Source organism: Natrix helvetica, assembly GCF_964273705.1.
Source record: "Natrix helvetica genome assembly, chromosome: 5".
NCBI classification, from domain to species: domain Eukaryota; kingdom Metazoa; phylum Chordata; class Lepidosauria; order Squamata; family Natricidae; genus Natrix; species Natrix helvetica.
In genome coordinates, this window is record NC_138551.1 from 89359888 (window position 1) to 89379478 (window position 19591).

General features: G+C 39.6%; 1 protein-coding gene across 1 annotated transcript in view; it reads left to right on the forward strand.

Annotated features, from left to right (window-relative positions):
- CDH23 (cadherin related 23) overlaps positions 1-19591 on the forward strand; it is a 677284-nt gene that overhangs the window by 425783 nt on the left and 231910 nt on the right. Inside the window, exons 14-17 of the mRNA XM_081954507.1 lie at positions 4503-4567; positions 8054-8291; positions 10165-10270; positions 10354-10481. Coding sequence (XP_081810633.1) covers positions 4503-4567; positions 8054-8291; positions 10165-10270; positions 10354-10481 — 537 coding nt within the window. The remainder of the gene's footprint in view (positions 1-4502; positions 4568-8053; positions 8292-10164; positions 10271-10353; positions 10482-19591) is intronic.

Consider the following 19591-nt stretch of genomic DNA (forward strand, 5'->3'; position numbering starts at 1 on the left):
GGGCAAACAAACAGGAGAATAAATGCACGCATCACAGAACACAAAAATGCAGTAAGAAAAAAAGAAAAAACTTCTTCCCTTTTCCAGCACCTTAAAGCTACAGGACATGAAATCAACTTTGAAGGAGCCAGGTTAATCTCCAAAACAGAACACCTCCACAAGAGAATAATCATGGAAGCCATCGAAATAGAGAAACACCCCCACAGCATGAACAAACGTGATGATACCTCCCGCCTACCAAACATCTGGAAACCAGCCCTAGCCAACAAACGAACACCACCCACCACCCAAGCCGTTAAAATACAAAACAACAATGCACACACAACCTGCACCAATCAGCACCAATCTACCAATCATGATACAACCACACAACCAATCATTCCACTTACTGAAACAAAGCCACCACCCCATCCCCTCCCACCAAGACTTACAGAAAGACGGCAGCTCCGTTCCCATTTTAAGCCCACAGCTTGAAGATGGCAGGTGTGATCCTGCCGAAACGTTGCAAAGACAATCTCAACCTTACACGGGAAAAGACCCGAATACAACAAAACCAGCATACCTACACCCGTGAAAATCTACGAAAACATATATATATATATATATATATATATATATATATATATATATATATATATATATATATATATATATATATATATATATATATATATATATATATATATATATATATATATATATATATATATAAGTCTGGAAAGCTAGAGTGGCAGTAATTTACAATTTGGAAATATGGATCAATTTTCAGAAGAGGAAACTTTAACTTTGCAAAAGATTTGGGATGGAATTCAAAATTTATTGGAGGTAACTGGGAGAATTGAGAAGAAGATAGAGTTTATACTAGAAAAAAATGATGGAGATGGAGCCCCAAAAATTGAAGAGAAAAATGAATACAAAGATAAGAAAACTAATGATTTGATTTGTGGAGTGAAAGTGGTTGAAAGCAAAAAAAAATGGGAGTATGGAAAAGGGAATTTGGTGGACTGGAGCTGTACCTCAAATTTCAAGGCACACAAGAAGAAAAAAGGGAAAAAATGATGGTTTTAAGGAGAGAAACCTTACCAGAAGCACAATCGACAATCAAAGATAAATTAATTAAAGTAGCAAATGGAGGGCGCCGAGATTACCTGAGAGATGCAACAAGTAACAAAGTGCGGAGAGATGTCCATAAAAACTTTACCAAGGAAATAAACAGAAGATTAACTCCACAAATGGCAAAAGAAATAAGACTATATGCCTTCTGGAAGGATACAGGTTGATATATGAAAGTTGATAATAAAAAGTAGCTAAGTTTGGTGATTAGTAAGTAGGAATTTAGTAATTTTTAGATTGCTTTGTTAAATAAATAGTTGATAATGGTAACAAGGTACATATTTATGTTGGCTGGAGGTGATGAAGTTGGATATAAGTAGTAAATGATTTTATTAACAAATATTAATGATAACAATAATAATGAAATGATAAGATATATCGTTAATGACATATATATTACTGGTTTAATATAAGGAATTTGGATATAAATTGCAAACAGTGACTTGGAAAAAAAGGCTTAGAAATTTTGTTAATTAATCCTTATTTTGAATATGTTATAAAGGTGTACTATTATTGGATATATGAAAGTTGATAAAAAATTAACTAAATCTTATAATTAGTAGTAATAATTTAATAACTCTTAGATTGTTATGTTAAATAATCGATAATGACAATAAAGTACACATAGGTGTTGGTTTGATGAGAAGAAAATGGATATAAACAGTAAAGGATCTTCTGTTAACCAATATTAATTATAACAACTAATAATGGAATGATAATGATAAGGGATACAGTTAATGATATATATATGTACTACCATAACAAAAGGAACCTGGACACAAATTGTAAACAGTGACTTGGGGGGAAAAAAGGCTTAGAAACTTTGTCAACTAATCTTTATTTAGAATATGTTATAAAGGCTTAAGGTTATTGGATGATATTTGTAATAACTAATGAAATGCCATCAGGTGGTTGTGTTTTTAGCTATGGATTATTTTAGGCAAAAGGATACTAAAACAAATTCAGCCAAATGAGAACTATGCTATGTTGATAGTAAGACTCATTAAGAATCTTTGACATCTGATGTGAATATAAGTAATGACTGTGGAAGAGATACACGAAAGCTAATTGTAACCAACTGACACACTTTCTACAAGATGTAATGTAAGATGATGTTTTTTTGTGTGTTCTTTGTTTAATAAAAATAAAAATTTCTTGCAAAAAAAGAAGACATATCTCACAAGGTTTCGATTGTTTTTATTATTATTTCTAAAAATAAATCTGTCTAATACAATTCAAGTACAACAGTTTTCCTTCCAACGCATTTGTCACTAATGTTTTTCCAAAAAGTCATAGGTTCTTCTGTTTGGTAGATATGATATGGATATTTATAAAGCATTTGATTTATCAGCCAAATAACTGAGGGGTTTTCTTGATGTATAAATGATTTATCATAAGGACATGTTCATCAAACGTCTTTGGTTTGATAATCTAAAGCAATCTTTCCTGACCTCCAAGCACACTGAGCTACATTTCCTAGAATTCTGGATCCGAAAAGAGATTCTCACTGGGGTTTTTTAAATGGTAATTTGGCTTGGAATAGTGGAGAGACTGTGTCATAAATTAGATGATAGGGGATTCTTAATAACATTAAGATATTTTTAATGAAGCAGCTTCTTTAGCAGAACATGCCTTGATTGCAATCTTAGTCCTAGCTCTTTCCTCGTGATCCCTCTTACGCTTTTATTGACTTAAAAAAAGTTCCTTTATATCTCATTGCGGAGATTTATATTCCTTCTGTTTAAGAGCATAAAATTGAATTCGGACATCTGTATGACCATGACTGTTTGCCTTCACTCCCTCCCCCCATTTCTGTAGATTTTTCCCTTAGAGATGTTTCATTGTACTAATTATTCATGAACATAAAACAGTGTTCATGATTTGTAAGGAAGAATGTTTTTTGCTGGGAGGAGACAAAGGATGTCTTTTTTGTGAGGGGAATAATTAAAAGCTGCTATTTTAAAGGGGAAAATAATAGATGTAACAGGAAATACAACTTGATTATGCTTCCCTTATAACAGGGGTGTCAAACTCTATTTCATTGAGGGCCGCATCAGGGTTCTGTTTGACCTTGAGGGGGCAGGGTAGACATGGCTGGGGTGGGCATGGCCAGCTCAATGTCACTCGTGTCAGAGAGCCTTGTGGTGGCCTGAGCACTCTGCCAGCAAAAACAGGCTCCTGAGTTCCGTTTTCGGTTGTGACGGCCTCATGTGGCCCTCCCAAGCTCCATTTTCATTGGCAGAGGCACTGTGGGCTGGTCCTTTGCTGTTCCCAGGGTGGCCCCATGGGCCAGTTCTAAGCACCCCTTGGGCCAGATCCAGCCCTCGGGCCTTGAGTTTGACACCCCTGCCTTATAACAAAGTTTTTTAACCTTGGCAACTTTAAGATCTGTGGACTTCAACTTACAGAATTCCTGAGTCATTTAGGCTGCCTGGAGAATTCTGGGAATTGAAATCCACATATTTTAAAGCAGCGATGGCGAACCTTTTTTGGCTCGCGTGCCACAAGTGTGGGGAGCACGGGGGTGTCGTGTGCGGGCGTGCTGCACCCATAATGCAACACGCGATCCCCCAGTGCGCATGTACGCACAGCGTGCCCCCCCCCATTTTTACATGCTTTTTTCGCCCTCCCCAAGGCCCTCCAGAGGTTTCAGGGACCATCCAGAAGCTTCCCTGACGCCTTCGGAACGCTTAAAACCAACCTCCGAGCAAACCGGAAGTGACTTCCGGGTTGCTCGGAGGGTCGGAGGCCCAAGGTTAAAAAAAACATTTTAATGGCTTAATTCTACTGTGAGTGAGTCCAACATACAAAAGGGTGGGCTTGGAATTCAAATCTTGGCACTTTGAACAAGCCACAGCACCTCAGATAAGGCCATACCACAAGATCTCAGGAAGCAATGTACAGTAGCAACCCAGGTTGGTGAATATTGTTGAGGATGCAGTTGTGGAGATCACACTAAACCACTCTGAAAATGGAAAAAAATATAGAATACCAGGACTGGAGAAAAATCAAAATAAATCTTGGAATTTTTACAGACATACAACTGATTTAGAATCAACATAATTAGAAATAGAATATCTAATTAGTATCTTTTGATGGCACCTCATCAATCAATCAATCAATTTTAGATTGATGGAATTCCTCATTTTCTAGTTTTAAGCTGGGATGCCTGTTTCCATCATTGAACAGGGCTGGGCTAAGGAAATGAAAGCCACTTTCTCACTGGTTAGGATTCAGGATTCTGCCCAATGTCCCTCAATTTTGAATTAACAATCTTGCATATGTTCTAGGAAGACTTTTAATATGCAACAAAAATTGGGATTTATTTTTGAGATCCGAATTATAAATATCTACATTGCTTTCTTTGTTCATGTTTATTGTATTTTTAGGCTACAGACAATGATGTGGGCTCTTATGGAAAAGTGAGCTATTACTTCAGTGATGATCCAGACAGGTAGGTATTTTATTACAGGTATTCTTTGATCTTTCTTATGTATTATTAATATAATGCTTCATTTATATCAGTTAAATTGCAATAAAATCCTCACACTGTTCTGGTCATTGTTTCGTTGAGATAGGTTTGTGGTTTCAATGTCTGGAAAATCATGTCAGTAAATGAGGTGCTAATTAGAATTGACCATGAAGATAGTAAAGTGGTGGATAACTCATGCCTTTTATAATCAACCACCAACAGTAAAGCAACAAGTAGCCACAAAATATGCCAAAGATTAGCACATGGTAGGAGCACTCATGAAAGTGAACGTTGGACTTTAAAGAAGTAGGATAGGAAGAATATTGATGCCTTTGAACCTTGCTGTTGGAGAAGACTCCTAAGAATACCATAGATAACAAAGAAAACAAAACAATGGATCATCAAACACATCAACCCAGGGTTCTCATTCAAGACATAAACCAGGCTCAAATTGTCCTACTTCAGACACAATATGTGAAGACCCAGGTGTCAGGGTTCCAAATAGCATCCAAAAGTAAATCAGAGTCCAAGTTCCAATTTATTAAGAGAGCCATGTCGGCACATCTGGGAAAACCCAAATCTGAAAGCTTCCCGGTTTTCCCCACCTAGTTGAAAGTTCAAGATCTTGCCCCCATACCCACACGTCCATCGCTTGTCCAATCTTCCACTGCCATGCTGGCAGTTCCATCCATCCAGTTCCAACCAGGTGCAGAGGTGCAAAGACAAAGGATGACCTTGGCTTTCTAGATAGAATTTTGTTATGGCTACATAGCATCTCATTCCTACAATCCCCCCTCCCATTTTCCCACAATAGAAAATGCATAGTAGAATAATAGAAAGTGTGGCAGGCCAAAGATCCAAAGGAAAGGATCGCTACAGGCCTGACACCAGGTCTCTGGAAAAGGTCTTATTGCTGAAAAAAGTGGAAGGAAAAAGAAGAGGATGACCATCACCAACATGGATAGACTCAGTTATGGTAGCTTATGGGCGCACCCTTGGGAGACGTGAAAGAACAAGTTAGGTAACATATCAATTAATCAATTTTAGAGACATGGAATTCCTTGTTTCCTGTTTTACTATCAAGGAAGAAAAAAGATTAATAATGTAGGAATGAATTCCATACCCTAACAATAAATTAGCAAACAGCAAAGCAAAATGGGTAAATGCTGAAAGGCAGTAATGGTATCCTCTTTTCTTCACTACCAGTTTGGTAGTGGAGTGCATCCAGGCATGCTCAGAACCTTCTGCGTATGTGCAGAAGGTCCGTGACGACACCTTGGTGGGTGGGCAGAGCCTTGTGCCCTACCGGTTCACCCAAACCAGTGCAAAACGGTAGAATAACACCACTTCTGAAAGAATGTATAAGAAAAATCATGCTAGGGAATAGGCAGGGGTGGGATTCTACCGGTTTGGACTGGTTCGGCGAACCGGTAGCTCTGCCTATCAGCAGGGAGCGAATCAGTTTCAGCTGGGCCCATCCCACCTGCCCCTGCCCTATACTTACCCATATTACCTTTTCTGAAGCCCAGCTGACAGTAATGTGAAAAGTGATTTGTTTGTAAACTGTGCATGTGTGCGAAGTGCATGCTCAGCGAACCAGTTGTTAAACCGGTAGGATCCCACCCTTGGGAATAGGAACAAATATTGTACAACATCACCATTGTCTTTGATGGAGACCAATTCAGTATGAAATCCAGAACTTTAAGGTTTTAATATGCTGAATGTACCCATAATGAGGAATACATGTGTGTCGTGCTGCTCCCACATTATCTCTGGCAAGCCTGCTAGCTTGAACTGTCAACATTATCTCCATCACTGCTCACAGTTGATCAAAGAGCGTGGTTGATGGCAAATTAAATGGGCATAGGGAAGACACACCCTCTACTTATAGGCTGTAGTATGAATTCATGTCCGTTTCCAGGATTTATCTATAATTCAGCCACACTTTTACTTGTTGTATTAATTAATCATGGAGCAGTGTTTTTAATTCAGAAAATCAATTATGAATTACACTGCCTACTCTGGTTGGTCTATCTTGCATTCTAACTGGCCTTGGATCAAAACATACGTGGCTGATCTTAAGATTTTGTATAGCAATCCAGCAAACAGCAAACAGAAACCCTAACTAGTTGCTAAGTAGAGGTTCCCCTATCACATATGTGCTAGTCGTTCCCAATTCTAGGGAGCGGTACTCATCTCGGTTTCTAAGCCAAAGAGCCAGCGCTGTCCAAAGACGTCTCTGTGGTCATGTGATCGGCATGACTAAACGTCGAAGGTGCACGGAGCGCTGTTACCTTCCCACCAAAGGTGGTTCCTATTTGTCTACTTGCATTTTTAAGTGCTTTCGAACTGCTAGGTTGGCAGAAGCTGGAACATGTAATGGGAGCTCACTCTGTTCCACGGCGCTAGGGATTTGAACTGCCAAACTGCCGAACTTTCTGATCGATAAGCTCAGCGTCTTTCTGATTGACAAGCTCAGTGTCTGAGCAGCCGCGTTGCTAGGTAGAGCCTTGGGATTCCTAAAATAGAAATAGAAAGTCCTGTCATCCCAGATCCTTTAAAATAAACTAGCAGATTAATATTTCTACCTGTGTATCAAAATAATTTGGATATACATCTTGAGATGAGAAGGTAATAATGTGCTGAGACTTTATTCTTCAGAGAGTTCAGTTTGAAATGAACTGTACTAGAACTCCTCTGTTCATTCTCTCTGACTGTACAAATACCTCTGCAAACCTCCTGGGTTTCCTCATGAAAGCAAGATGAGGATTGATTTTCTCATCTGCTAAAGAGCAAACTATGTACTACATATATATATTGTATTGCAAACAGCCTCAGGAGATATCCATTGTAAATGGAAGAGAGAGAAATTAGCATAGCTGTGAGAGTGTAGCATTTAACTCTCTCTGTATTGGATTTTTTTCCAACTCAAAATTTATTTCTCCCATCCAGATATTAAGACTCCAGAAAGAGTACAGAGAAGAGAAAGAAAGATGATTAGGGGACTAGAGGCTAAAACATATGAAGGGCAGTTACAAGAATTGGGTATGCCTAGTTTAATGAAAAAGGAACTAGGGGTGATACGATAGCAGCTTTCTAATATCTAAGAGGCTGTCACAAAGAAAAGGGGGTCAGCCTATGCTCCAAAGCACCTGAAGGCAGGATAAGAAACAATGGATGGAAACTAATCAAGGAGAGAAGCAATCTAGAACTAAGTAATTTCCTGACAGTTAGAACAATTAATCAGTGGAACGACTTGCCTCCAGAAGTTGTGGGGGCTCCATCACTGGAGGTTTTAAAGAAGGATTTAGAGAGCCATTTGTATGAAATGTATATTGGGGACTCCTGCTTGAACATGGGGGTAGATTAGAAGACCCCCGAGGTCCCTTCCAACTCTGTTAGTCTGTTAAATTAATGATTTATTGAAATCTATTTCTTCAATACGTTGCTTGCTGTTTTGGGCTCCAGGTTCTCCTTAAACAAGGATTCAGGCATCATCGCACTGGTTGCCCGCCTGGACTTTGAGACAACCCAGCGTTATACACTCACTGTCATCGCCAGAGATGGGGGTGGAGAAGAGACCACCGGGAGAGTCCGGATTAACGTCCTGGATGTCAATGACAACATACCCACCTTCCAGAAAGATTCCTATTTAGGAGCTCTGAGGGAAAATGAGCCATCAGTCACTCAAGTGGTCCGCGTGAGGGTAAGAAACTCCAGATATATATTTTTCTCATGCTGAGATGATGAAGAGGAAATGAGTATCCGTGTAACGTAAAAAGCCATTTGTGACATAAAGGACCGCATTGAAAAAAGTGCATAATGTGTGGAAGCCATTATTTTTTTTAAAAAAACAGTAGGCATTCCACTTGAACTGACATTGCCAGTCTGATGCTTGTGACCCTGTAATGTCAGAGGTGTCAAGGACTGTGGGTTGGATGCGATCCTCGGAGTGTTTAAATCTGGCCCACAGGGCTGACCTGAAAATAGAAAACGGACCTGCCTGCAGTGCCTCTGGCAGCCAAAATGGGGCACCAAGGAGGCCACGCCTCCCCTCCCCCCCGGGATTCCATTTTCAGCCTGGACAGCCTCCTGCAGTACTCTGCCAGCCAAAACGGCATGGGGGGGAGACATGCACGCCCCCTGCGCCCCATTTTGGACAGCACGGTATTGCAAGAGGCGTCCGTCTCATGGAAGAGAACTACAATACTGATCTGGTCCTTGAAAAAATCCAGTTTGACACTCCTGCTGTATGTGCTTGCGGAACCATCCCTTGGGCCCACAAAATTCATTCTCCAGCAGAATTTTCCATTTGAAAGAAACATCTTTGTAAAAGAGAATTAAATGAAGTGTTAGAATGGCATTATTTTTTTTAAAAAAGTATCTCCCCTTGCTTAAAAAGGAAAGTGAGAATGAAACGGGATTAAACATGTCGTTGTTGTTATGATTATTTATTAAATGTAAAGCATGGGTGTCCAAACTTGGGAACTTTAAGACTTGTGGACTTCAACTCCCAGAATTCCCCAGCCAGCCTGGCTGGGGAATTCTGGGAGTTGAAGTCCACAAGTCTTAAAGTTCCCAAGTTTGGACACCCCTGATGTAAAGCAACCTGAGTTCAGAATGACTGGGAAGCTTACATTCAATAAATAAAAATCCTTAATACACAAAGAGATTATCCATGTCTGGACACAAATTCCAAGCACGATACAGGAACTCATTCTACTCCAGAACCTGGGAGAAGATCCTGGTTTGCATTTTATTTATTTTCCTAATTCCTGATAATTTGCAAGACTCTTTTCACTTCTTTACATTCTTAGGCAAGAGATGTTTTTTTTTTAAAGGCTCAGGCTTTGAACATGCATTCATAGTCACCGTCTCATATTTTACACACACACACACACATCATGGACCTGATTTAGGAATATATGTCTTAGTTTTTTGGAGCTACAATAACTTTTGCAGGTGTGTTTTTATATTGTAGGAAAAGGAAATATCACATCAGCCTCAGTGGTGGTATTCAGCCGGTTCGGACCGGTCTGGGCAAACCGGTGGCGACCTGCTGGTGCCCACTCACCCCGGCACTATGCCATGCTATTTAGCCATGTTTTATAAGCTGTGTGCATGCATGCAAGCCACGCGTGCAAGCACAGCGCATGCACAGAGGGCCATAAGCATGTGCAGAAGGTGCGCATGCTCACATTTTCAGTGTGCGGCGAACTGGTGTAAAATTATGTGAAACCCACCTCAGATCAGCCTGCTCTTAGAGGTGTGCATGGCTTTGGAGTCCACCCCCCCCACCCCAAAAAAGTAGCTTTATGTCTCCAGGTGCTCCAAAGCACTTTGGAAGTCATCAAATTGTCCTACTTTTTATGTCTCATTTGAACTCTGTTTTTGAAAGTTTTATTTAATTTCTATCCTGCTTTTTAACCGGTGGTCAGTTTAAGATGCCAATGCTCCTAATTCTTCCCATGGTAGTTGGGTTGTGGTGAGAGGGAGAGCAGTTGACCCAAAGTCTCCCAAATGGCTTTCATTGTGTAGAAAAATGTTTCAATTTAAGCGTTTCTTCTGACTTAATCTAGGCTTCGGATGAAGATTCCTCTCCAAACAACCAGATTGCTTATAGCATTGTGTTTGCTTCTGCATTCAAAAGTTACTTTGACATTACCTTGTCTGAAGGTTATGGAGGTGAGTGCAGCATTATGTTCAGATTCCTTCCTCATCTCGTGCCTCGTGTCGTAATTGCCAACGCTGCTTTCTTGCTTTTTCAGTGATAAGTGTCATCCGCCCTCTGGATTACGAGCAAGTTGCCAATGGTGTCATTTACTTGATTGTAATGGCCAAGGATGCAGGCATCCCAGCCCTCAACAGCACCGTCCCCATCACCATTGAAGTGTTTGTAAGTACCACTCTTGCCTTCCATTGCACCAGCTCAGAAGATAAAACTGAACAGAACAAATGAATCACTGGTCTTTTTTTTTTTTTTCCTTATTCTGCTCAGTTAGGACAATGTGACTATTTATTCAACTGAGAACAGTTTGTTAAGAAGGATTGATTGAATGATTGATTGACTGATTGATTTAAAAAGAACAATGTACAGGGTGAACTAATTTTTGGTGGCAGGAGCCCCTTTTCCGAACAGTTTCATGTGGATTGAGGCTTGACTCAGTGGGTCTGACATCATAATCTCACACGCTGGATTTTCTGCTTCTGTTTTTGTTCTCTTTCTTCATCGGGATGTGTCAAGGTGCACACATGCACATGTCAAGTCTGTTGAAGGCTTAAAGCTTTCGTTTTCTGACAAAAAAGTGATCTTTTAGCAATATAATGTTATGAATTGCTTGAGAGTTGAAAGAAAACGGAATGGAAGAGCCACACATAGTTTGTTTTGATTCAATTTATATATACTGTTGATGTGAGATAATGATCCTTTCTTTGTTCATAACTGAAGATCACTGTGTCTTAAAAGGTAAAAGTTCCCCTCGCACATATGTGCTAATCGTTCCCGACTCTAGGGGGCATAGCTCATCTCCGTTTCAAAGCCAAAGAGGCAGACATGACCTCTCTGTGGTCATGTGGCTGGCATGACTAAACGCTGAAGGTACACGGAGCGCTGTTACCTTCCCACCAAAGGTGGTTCCTATTTTTCTACTTGCATTTTTTACAGTCTTTCGAACTGCTAGGTTGGCAGAAGCTGGGACAAGTAATGGGAGCTCACTCCATTACGCGGCACTAGGGATTTGAACCACTGAACTGCTGACCTTTCTCATCGACAAGCTCAGCATCTTAGCCACTGAGCCACCAGGTCTTGGCTTTATGTTTCTTTTTCACCAGAATTAGTCATACGAGACTATTTATCTATAAGTGTGCTCTCATTGGTCATTTGTGCATTCAGCACATGAGGTGGTATCCCTTTGCCAGTTCTCTTCCAAATTCGCGTAGAGTACAGCTTATTGAAAAGGATTAGAATAGCAATTGTCCATTTTACAACGTCCACAGTCTGTCAATTACACATAGCCCAACTATATCATAGTAACAATCTATAAACTGTGAGGCCTATAGTCATTAAATACTAACATGCAAAGAAATAGTAATGCAAAAGGGTTTGCCACAATAATTGTGCAAAATAGTGGGTTAATCACATATTTCTGTCGATTCCCCAATGCTGCTGTGCAGAATCTAACCACCTGCATTGTAGCCACAATCTGTTCGTCCTTAAGCAGCCACTGGAGATAATCAGTGTCAGAATAGCCAGGACACCTATTGATTATTGGGAGGATATGGTTTTTTTCCCCAAATATCTGTATAAAAAGAGCATCAAAGGAGTACGTATCCAACTCTCCTGAGCCACAGGATCATAGATTTTCAATCAATGGTATCTTTTTATACTTGCCGTACAGGACGGCCGATGGAAGTGCATGGCACTGTGCGAGTGCAAATGCTTTCTGGTGGTTTGCCAACTCATGTCATCCTTGGAGTGAATATTTTGCTTCTTTATAGATTCATGCAATAGGACCGTGACATGCTTTATAACATGGATTAAGTCGTGCGGTATTAAGTTACAGCTGATGCTGCCAAATCACTTAGGCTGATTTCTGTTACATTGTTCATTGATGGACAGTCAGCTTTAGAAGAGACCATTCCTGAGTGCTTTCTTACCTGAGGCCAATTGCAGGGGTGGATTTCTTCGATGACCGGATCAGCATTGTAGTTCTCCTCTGCGGGCCGGCCATAGGGGGGTGGGGGGAGATGGGATGGATGGCCTCCTGCAGCACTTTTCTGGCCAAAATGGGACACAGTGAGGTGCACACGACCCCCATGTGCCCCATTTTTGGCCTGAATGGCCTCCTGCAGCACTCGGCTGGCCAAAACAGGATGCGAGGGATGTGTGTGCACACCCACTCGGCCCATTTGGCTGCCGGAGGCACCATGGGCTGCTTCTTTGCTATCTCCAGGCCATCCCTGCGGGCTAGATTTTAATACACCTTGAGTTTGACACCCCTGCCATATGCTAACAACGGGTGGCAAAATCCTACAGATGCTTGAAAGGAGAATTTGCTTCATTTCCTTCAGTTCAGAAAGATTGTGCAGAGATGATTCCATTGTTTTCTTTTTCTTTTGCACTCTGCCTGAAAACCTAAAGTTATCTGGAACCAAACAACTTTGACTGTGGCATGGAGACCAAAAGGCACAGCGGCCCTGGAAGGGCTGAAATTATTCAGCCTTGAAGTAGTCAAAATAGCTGTCGCTCTTCAAATCGTGGTCATCCCAACCTGGAATGATTTGTTCTTATTGTTCCAAATTGAGATGCAAACATCTTTTGGGGGGGGGGGTTAAATCCAGAAAGATAACTTGCACCTATATGGCAATAACAGCAGGGGTGAAATGCTAACGGTTTGGGCCAGTTCACCTGAACCGGTAGTAAAAATGCTATTGATTTCCCGAACCGGTAGTAAACAAATGCTTTAAAAAGTTTTTTTTAAAAAGTTCCGATGATCACCTGTGACTATCAGCTGAGCCGTGATCATTGGAACTTTTTTTGTGTGAAGTCCAGCTGCTTTTGCATTGTGTGTGAGTCAGTTGTGTAGCTTTGGTGCTATTTTTGTGTTAAATGGGATAGTTTGTTTTTGAGCTCTCTGTGACTGAGGTTCGTGCTTGTTGCCCACCCAGTCACATGATCACAGCCACACCCACCCAATCACATGAACCCACCCCCCACCCCCCATCAAGCCATGGCCATAGAATGGGTAGGGGATTTTTTTTAATTTCACCACTGAATAACAGGGTTAGCGTTACTGTTCCTTTTTAAGGGTTAAATCAGATTGTCAGAGTACAAGCACCTGGACTGAGAAATCTCGGAGAAAGGCAGAGCGGTAGTTTCTTGATAACCCTTCAATCTTAGATCCTTCCTAATCAGGATCTGACTTAAAGTGGCAGCCATTCGCTGACCAAAGAGTTGGCCCTCTTTGATGATGATGATGTTGTGTGTGGGGGGGGGGAAATCCCTGATTTTCACCCTCTCCCTTTCATAGCATTGCGGGGAGACCTAAAGAAACAGCAAAGGGGCTTAACTGAGGAGAAATATCTTCTTTCCCTAACTGTTCTTTCAACAGTGTAATCCCATCTGTCTAAAGACTGCATTTGAAAAGATCATTTCCCTCTAGTTGATTTTGTACATGGGTGATTTCTAAGTAGCTGTCACATTCGGCACTGTCTACCAAAAGGGATTTTTCTCTTTCAAGTGGAAGGGGGGGGGGAAATATGATGAGGATGAAGATAATGATGAATTAGCTCACTTAAGAAAAGTGAAAGAAAAGAACAAGTGTGAATAGGTGCGTGCTTCTGTGGTCTGTGTTAAGGGGAAAGAGTTTGATGCTTTTTCATCCTATGCTTATTGATTTTTAATAAAGAACTGAAATTCCCTTTGTATCTTTCCCATTAGGAGACAATAAGCTTCTGAAGGCAGAATTATTGGATAGGAACTAATATTGAGATTGATGCTAGCGTCCTAGGAAATATTAGCAGTAATGTTTCTCCCCACTTCTCATTCACTGACATGCTAGTTGCTATTCTGAGCATTGAGTCAGCAAACTTTATGCTTAAATGTATTATAAAGAAAAGATATTCATTTGCTTCAGGCGCTGTTATAGAATAGAATACGATAAAACTTTATCGTCATGTTATTGTTAAGTAGCCAACAACCAAGCGTTGCCCGGGTATTTATTTATAGGTGGGAAATTTCTGGACCAAACGTAATTTCTAATGTTGGATTTTCCCCCTTACCAGAGGGAACCCCCTTGCGGAGTACTGTGAAGCCATTACCATGGCAACTCCACTGTGCTGTACAGTAGAAGCCATTTTAAGGGACAACAGGCTTTATCTTAACAGAACACACACACCGAGGGGTGTTAGGGGTGTCTTACCCCCATAGTAGGCATTCCAGAGTTGCTGATGAGAGCTAATTAACTCGAAATAGATCTATCCTAGTCTCCCTTTATTTATTTATCAGTACAATTACAACATATATATATATAGGCATACCAGGGGTTGTAACACAAATATATATATATATATATATATATATATATATATATATATATATATATATATATATATATATATATGTGTGTGTGTGTGTGTGTGTGTGTGTGTGTGTGTGTGTGTGTGTGTGTGTGTTGTATTTGTACTGATAAATAAATAAAGGGAGACTAGTATAGATAAAAAGGCAACATTAAAAATAAAAATATGGTTTTCTGCCTGCATGGTCTTCTGTGATAAGCCGAAGGACAGAAAGAGGGACACAAATATATTCCAATTGTACTGATAAACAAATAAAGGGGTAGGCATACCAGGGGATGTCACACACACACACACACACACACACACACACACACACACACACACACACATATATATATATATATATATATGTGTGTGTGTGTGTGTGTGTGTTTGTGTTACACATTGTGTTATTTTATCAGCACAAATACAACACATATATATATATATATATATGCAGATTTACAAATGTCTTGATCTTAAAGATGATGATGTTGATTTCTGATGAAAAAATATAGTCAAATATTAAAGATTCAACCCTACTCATTTAAAAACTATTTCTCTTTTAAATAAGAGAGACTGAAAAACTAACATTATATTGCTGTTTACAAATCCTGTGTTCAGTGTTGTACTTAAGAACATTTCAATTGTGTACAGATTTAGAGAAAAGTGTTCTAATTTCCAGTACTGAAAAGCAATCATGTGCACGGGGGTCTTATGAAAAGAGCTCTTAATTGGTGATGTTTCTGCTAGCTAGATAAACTACTTTTGCAGGCTTTTGTGGCAATTCATAGTGTCAATCAGAAAAACAAAAACTAGTTCCAATAAACATAAGTATAGTCAAGATTGTTGAGCCTGAAATAGCCTGATATAAATGGTGTGGCTATTAAATCACCTGCCCTTCTATTCTGTAAAAAGAGTCTGAGAAAAAAAACACTACTTGGACCAAGGAAGTGGCATGATTTACAGTGCACTTTACTACTGGTTACCTGTCTGCTCATATGTGTGTGTTTGTTCATGTATATACACATGCAAGCTTTCAAGTCAGTCTTGGGTCCTGAACTTCATGAACAAATATGTATGTCTCGATGTATTTATTTATTTATTGAATTTGTAGAACATCCAATTTGTTACAACTCTATAAAATACAGCAGTAAAAGAATGAAAAACCAAAAACATTAGGTAGATAGATAGATAGATAGATAGATAGATAGATAGATAGATAGATAGATAGATAGATGATAGATAGACAGACAGACAGACAGACAGACAGACAGACAGACAGACAGACAGACAGACAGACAGATAGATAGATAGATAGATAGATGATAGATAGATAGATGATAGATAGATGATAGATAGATAGATAGATAGATAGATAGATAGATAGATAGATAGATAGATAGATAGATAGATAGATAGGTGATAGATGATAGATAGATAGATGATAGATAGATAGATAGATAGATAGATAGATAGATAGATAGATAGATAGATAGATAGATAGATAGATAGATGATAGATAGATAGATAGATAGATGATAGATAGATAGATAGATGATAGATAGATAGATGATAGATAGATAGATAGATGATAGATAGATGATAGATAGATAGATAGATAGATAGATAGATAGATAGATAGATAGATAGATAGATAGATAGATAGATGATAGATAAAGAGATAGATGATAGATAGATAGATGATAGATAGATAGATAGATAGATAGATGATAGATAGAGAGATAGATGATAGATAGATAGATGATAGATAGATAGATAGATAGATAGATAGATAGATAGATAGATAGATAGATAGATAGATAGATGATAGATAGATGATAGATAGATAGATAGATAGAGAGAGAGAGAGAGAGAGAGAGAGAGAGAGAGAGAGAGAGAGAGAGATAGATGATAGATAGATGATAGATAGATAGATAGATAGATAGATAGATAGATAGATAGATAGATAGATATAGATAGAGGGGTGGGCTTCAAAATTTTTAGCAAGGATTTCTCTGCCCATTTGCTGGGTGGGTATGGCCTTGATGGGCATGGCCATTAGCCTAGTCGGCCTCCTGCACCATGACGAAGGGGGGAATTTTTTACTTCCTCGGGCTCCGGAAAGCTTTCCACGAGCCTCCGGGAGAGCAAAAATGATCTCCCCAGGCTCCAGGTGCCCTCTGGATGCCAGAAATGGACCCGTTTCCAGCCTTCCCAAACTTCCGGTGGGCCCTCCCCGAGCCGCCTCAATCACCCTGCACTTACCTGCATCCAAAATGGGTTATATGGGGACTCCTGGGAGGGGCAGGTTGGGCGTGGCCAGCCAGGAGTGGGATTTGGGGGTTCTCCGAACTGCACAGAATCTTAGCTAGAGGATCGCCCGAACCCCTGTGAACCCCCAGCAGCCCACCCCTGGTCATCTCCTTAATATGGAAAGGAGTTCAAAGGAGCCAATTCTACTCTTATCTCCCGGGTCTTCTGTGAGCCATCTCCAGCCATCTCCAGTTGACCTAAAGTCATGAGTGATGCTAATGCTTAATTAAAGGTCCTCTGTTGTGACAAAGAAATCTAAAAACACAGAACAGTGATTAATTATTTATTATAATAGACATCAACGGCATGTGAATTTACCTAAAATACCAATTTTGATAGCAAACGAGTCAGTCGGGATTTAAAACTAGTTTAGAGAGTTTTTTTTAAAAAAATACAAATTATAGCAAAAAGTTTGGGGTTGTTTGCTCAGCTGCAGCTATCCTTCTGCCTTTCTCATTCCAATCAGGCATTTATCTTAAACAGCAATCAAGAAACTGGTGGTTAAATGTAAACTTTTGTCTGTGGCATACTTTCACATAATACAATTTTTGCATATTGTGTTCAGATGACTTGAAAAGGAAAGCAATGACATTTTAAAAATGGTTTTTTTTTTCCTGGAACAGAGAAGAAAATAAGATCAAGTGTTTTAAGATTTGCTTTCCAACAAGTGTTTGTGCTAAAACTTCAAGTACTGTTCACAATACTGACTAATTAGATAGGGACTTGAAAATTATTGAATTTCTTTGATCGTTCCTAGTGTATTTCAGTTCCCCCCCCTTCGTCTAAGTATATTGATTGCCAGTCATTTGATTCTATGCAGAAAAATATATGAGAGCTCAGATTCCTAAACCATCCAGATAAAAATGCATGTTGAAAAGTGAACACTTCATAAAAGTATTTCTCTGTTTTTATTTTCATATAGAAAAACTATTCAGAGTATAAAAAAATAGGAGAGGAGGAGCAAATAAGTAAAATAAGTATTTCAAATGGGCAAAACAATAATTCAGTCCCTATTTTAAATCTTTTTTTTTTATAATTTTGAAAATAATGTTTCAGAATACTTTGCAGAATGCACATAGAATCATTGTTAGGGTGCTTCATGGTGAATAATTTCTTCGCTGGATTTTTTTTAAAAAAAGATGTTTCCTATTGTGAAACTGTTTGCTGGGGCATGTGGAACATGATTTATTGACAATAAATATTTAATTGGCCATCTAAAATGGCTCCTTTGCAGACTATTTAAAAATTGTGTTTAAAGGTTTATGCCTGCTTTCAGATGCACTGATCTTTACCCATGACATTTTCTTTCTTCTTTAATTATCATAAATTTGTTGCTGGATTGTAGGTATACACTTCTGATCCCCCCCCCCCCTTTCTGTCCAGTTAGCTAGTTTTTTTCTATGGATAACAACAGCCACTCCTCACCGATATAGTTCTCAGAGTGATTTCAAAGGTTGAGAGATTCCTGTAAGTGTGCTCCTCTTGAAAGTGACATAAAAACGTTATGTCCAGGCTGTAGCACCAATCAGATCGCAATTTTGTGTTGGTTAAGGCAGGGGTGTCCAAACTTGGGAACTTTAAGACTTGTGGACTTCAACTTCCAGAATTCCCCAGCCAGCCATGCTGGCTGGAGAATTCTGGGAGTTGAAGTCCACAAGTCTTAAAGTTCCCAAGTTTGGACACCCCTGGGTTAAGGGTTCTAACCCTTCTTTCACAATGGAAATCCACAGCACTTAAACAACTTTTTCTTAGCTGGGAATCATTCCAGCCCACCCCTATTTCCCAAATAATAATAAAAAAATAACATTAAAAAAAAAGATTGAGACTCAGGAAAGAGTGGAGCAATGGTGGGTTTCCATTTTTTTTAATTATTTTAAATTAACATATAAAAATATGTTAACTGATTGGTCCTTCTCATCAGTGGTGGGTTGCCAATTTTTTTACTACTGGTTTGAGTGTGCTCCTGTGTGCACTTGTGCACGTATGCAACACTTCTGCACATGTGCAGAAATGTCCAGGTATGTGAGTGGAGCACCCCGCCGCCTCTGCCACTACCAGTTTGCGCGATCCGGGCCAAACCGGGAGCAACCCATCTTTGGAGTGCAATGAAGATGATTAGGGAGCTAAAACATATGAAGAACAGTTGCAGGAATTGGGCATGGCTAGTCTAGTGAAAAGAAGGACTAGGAAAGAGACGATAGCAGTGTTCCAGTATTTGAGAGGTTGCCACAAAGATAAGGGAGTCAACCTATTTTTCCAAACACCAGAAGGCAATACTAGAAATAATGGATAGGAAACTAATCAAGGAAAGAAACAATCTTGAATTAAAGAGAAATTTCCTAATAGTGAGAACGATCAATCAAGTAACATAATTTTTAGCAAAGACTGGATCACTGCATTTGAGTCGACAACAACCTGATGGCAGATTATCCCAAAAAATGAGAATGTAGTAGTAGCCATATTCTTACTGCCGTTTTTAACTGTTCTGACCCAGCTCCCCAAACATGACAAACCCTCTTAACTCAAAAATTCCTTTATTGGAGCGCCAGCAACCCAGGCAAAATGTTTCTCTCACAACACAGGCTAACAAGTCTGGCTGGCAGAAGATGAATAGTTGTCTGCCCTGTCTACTCA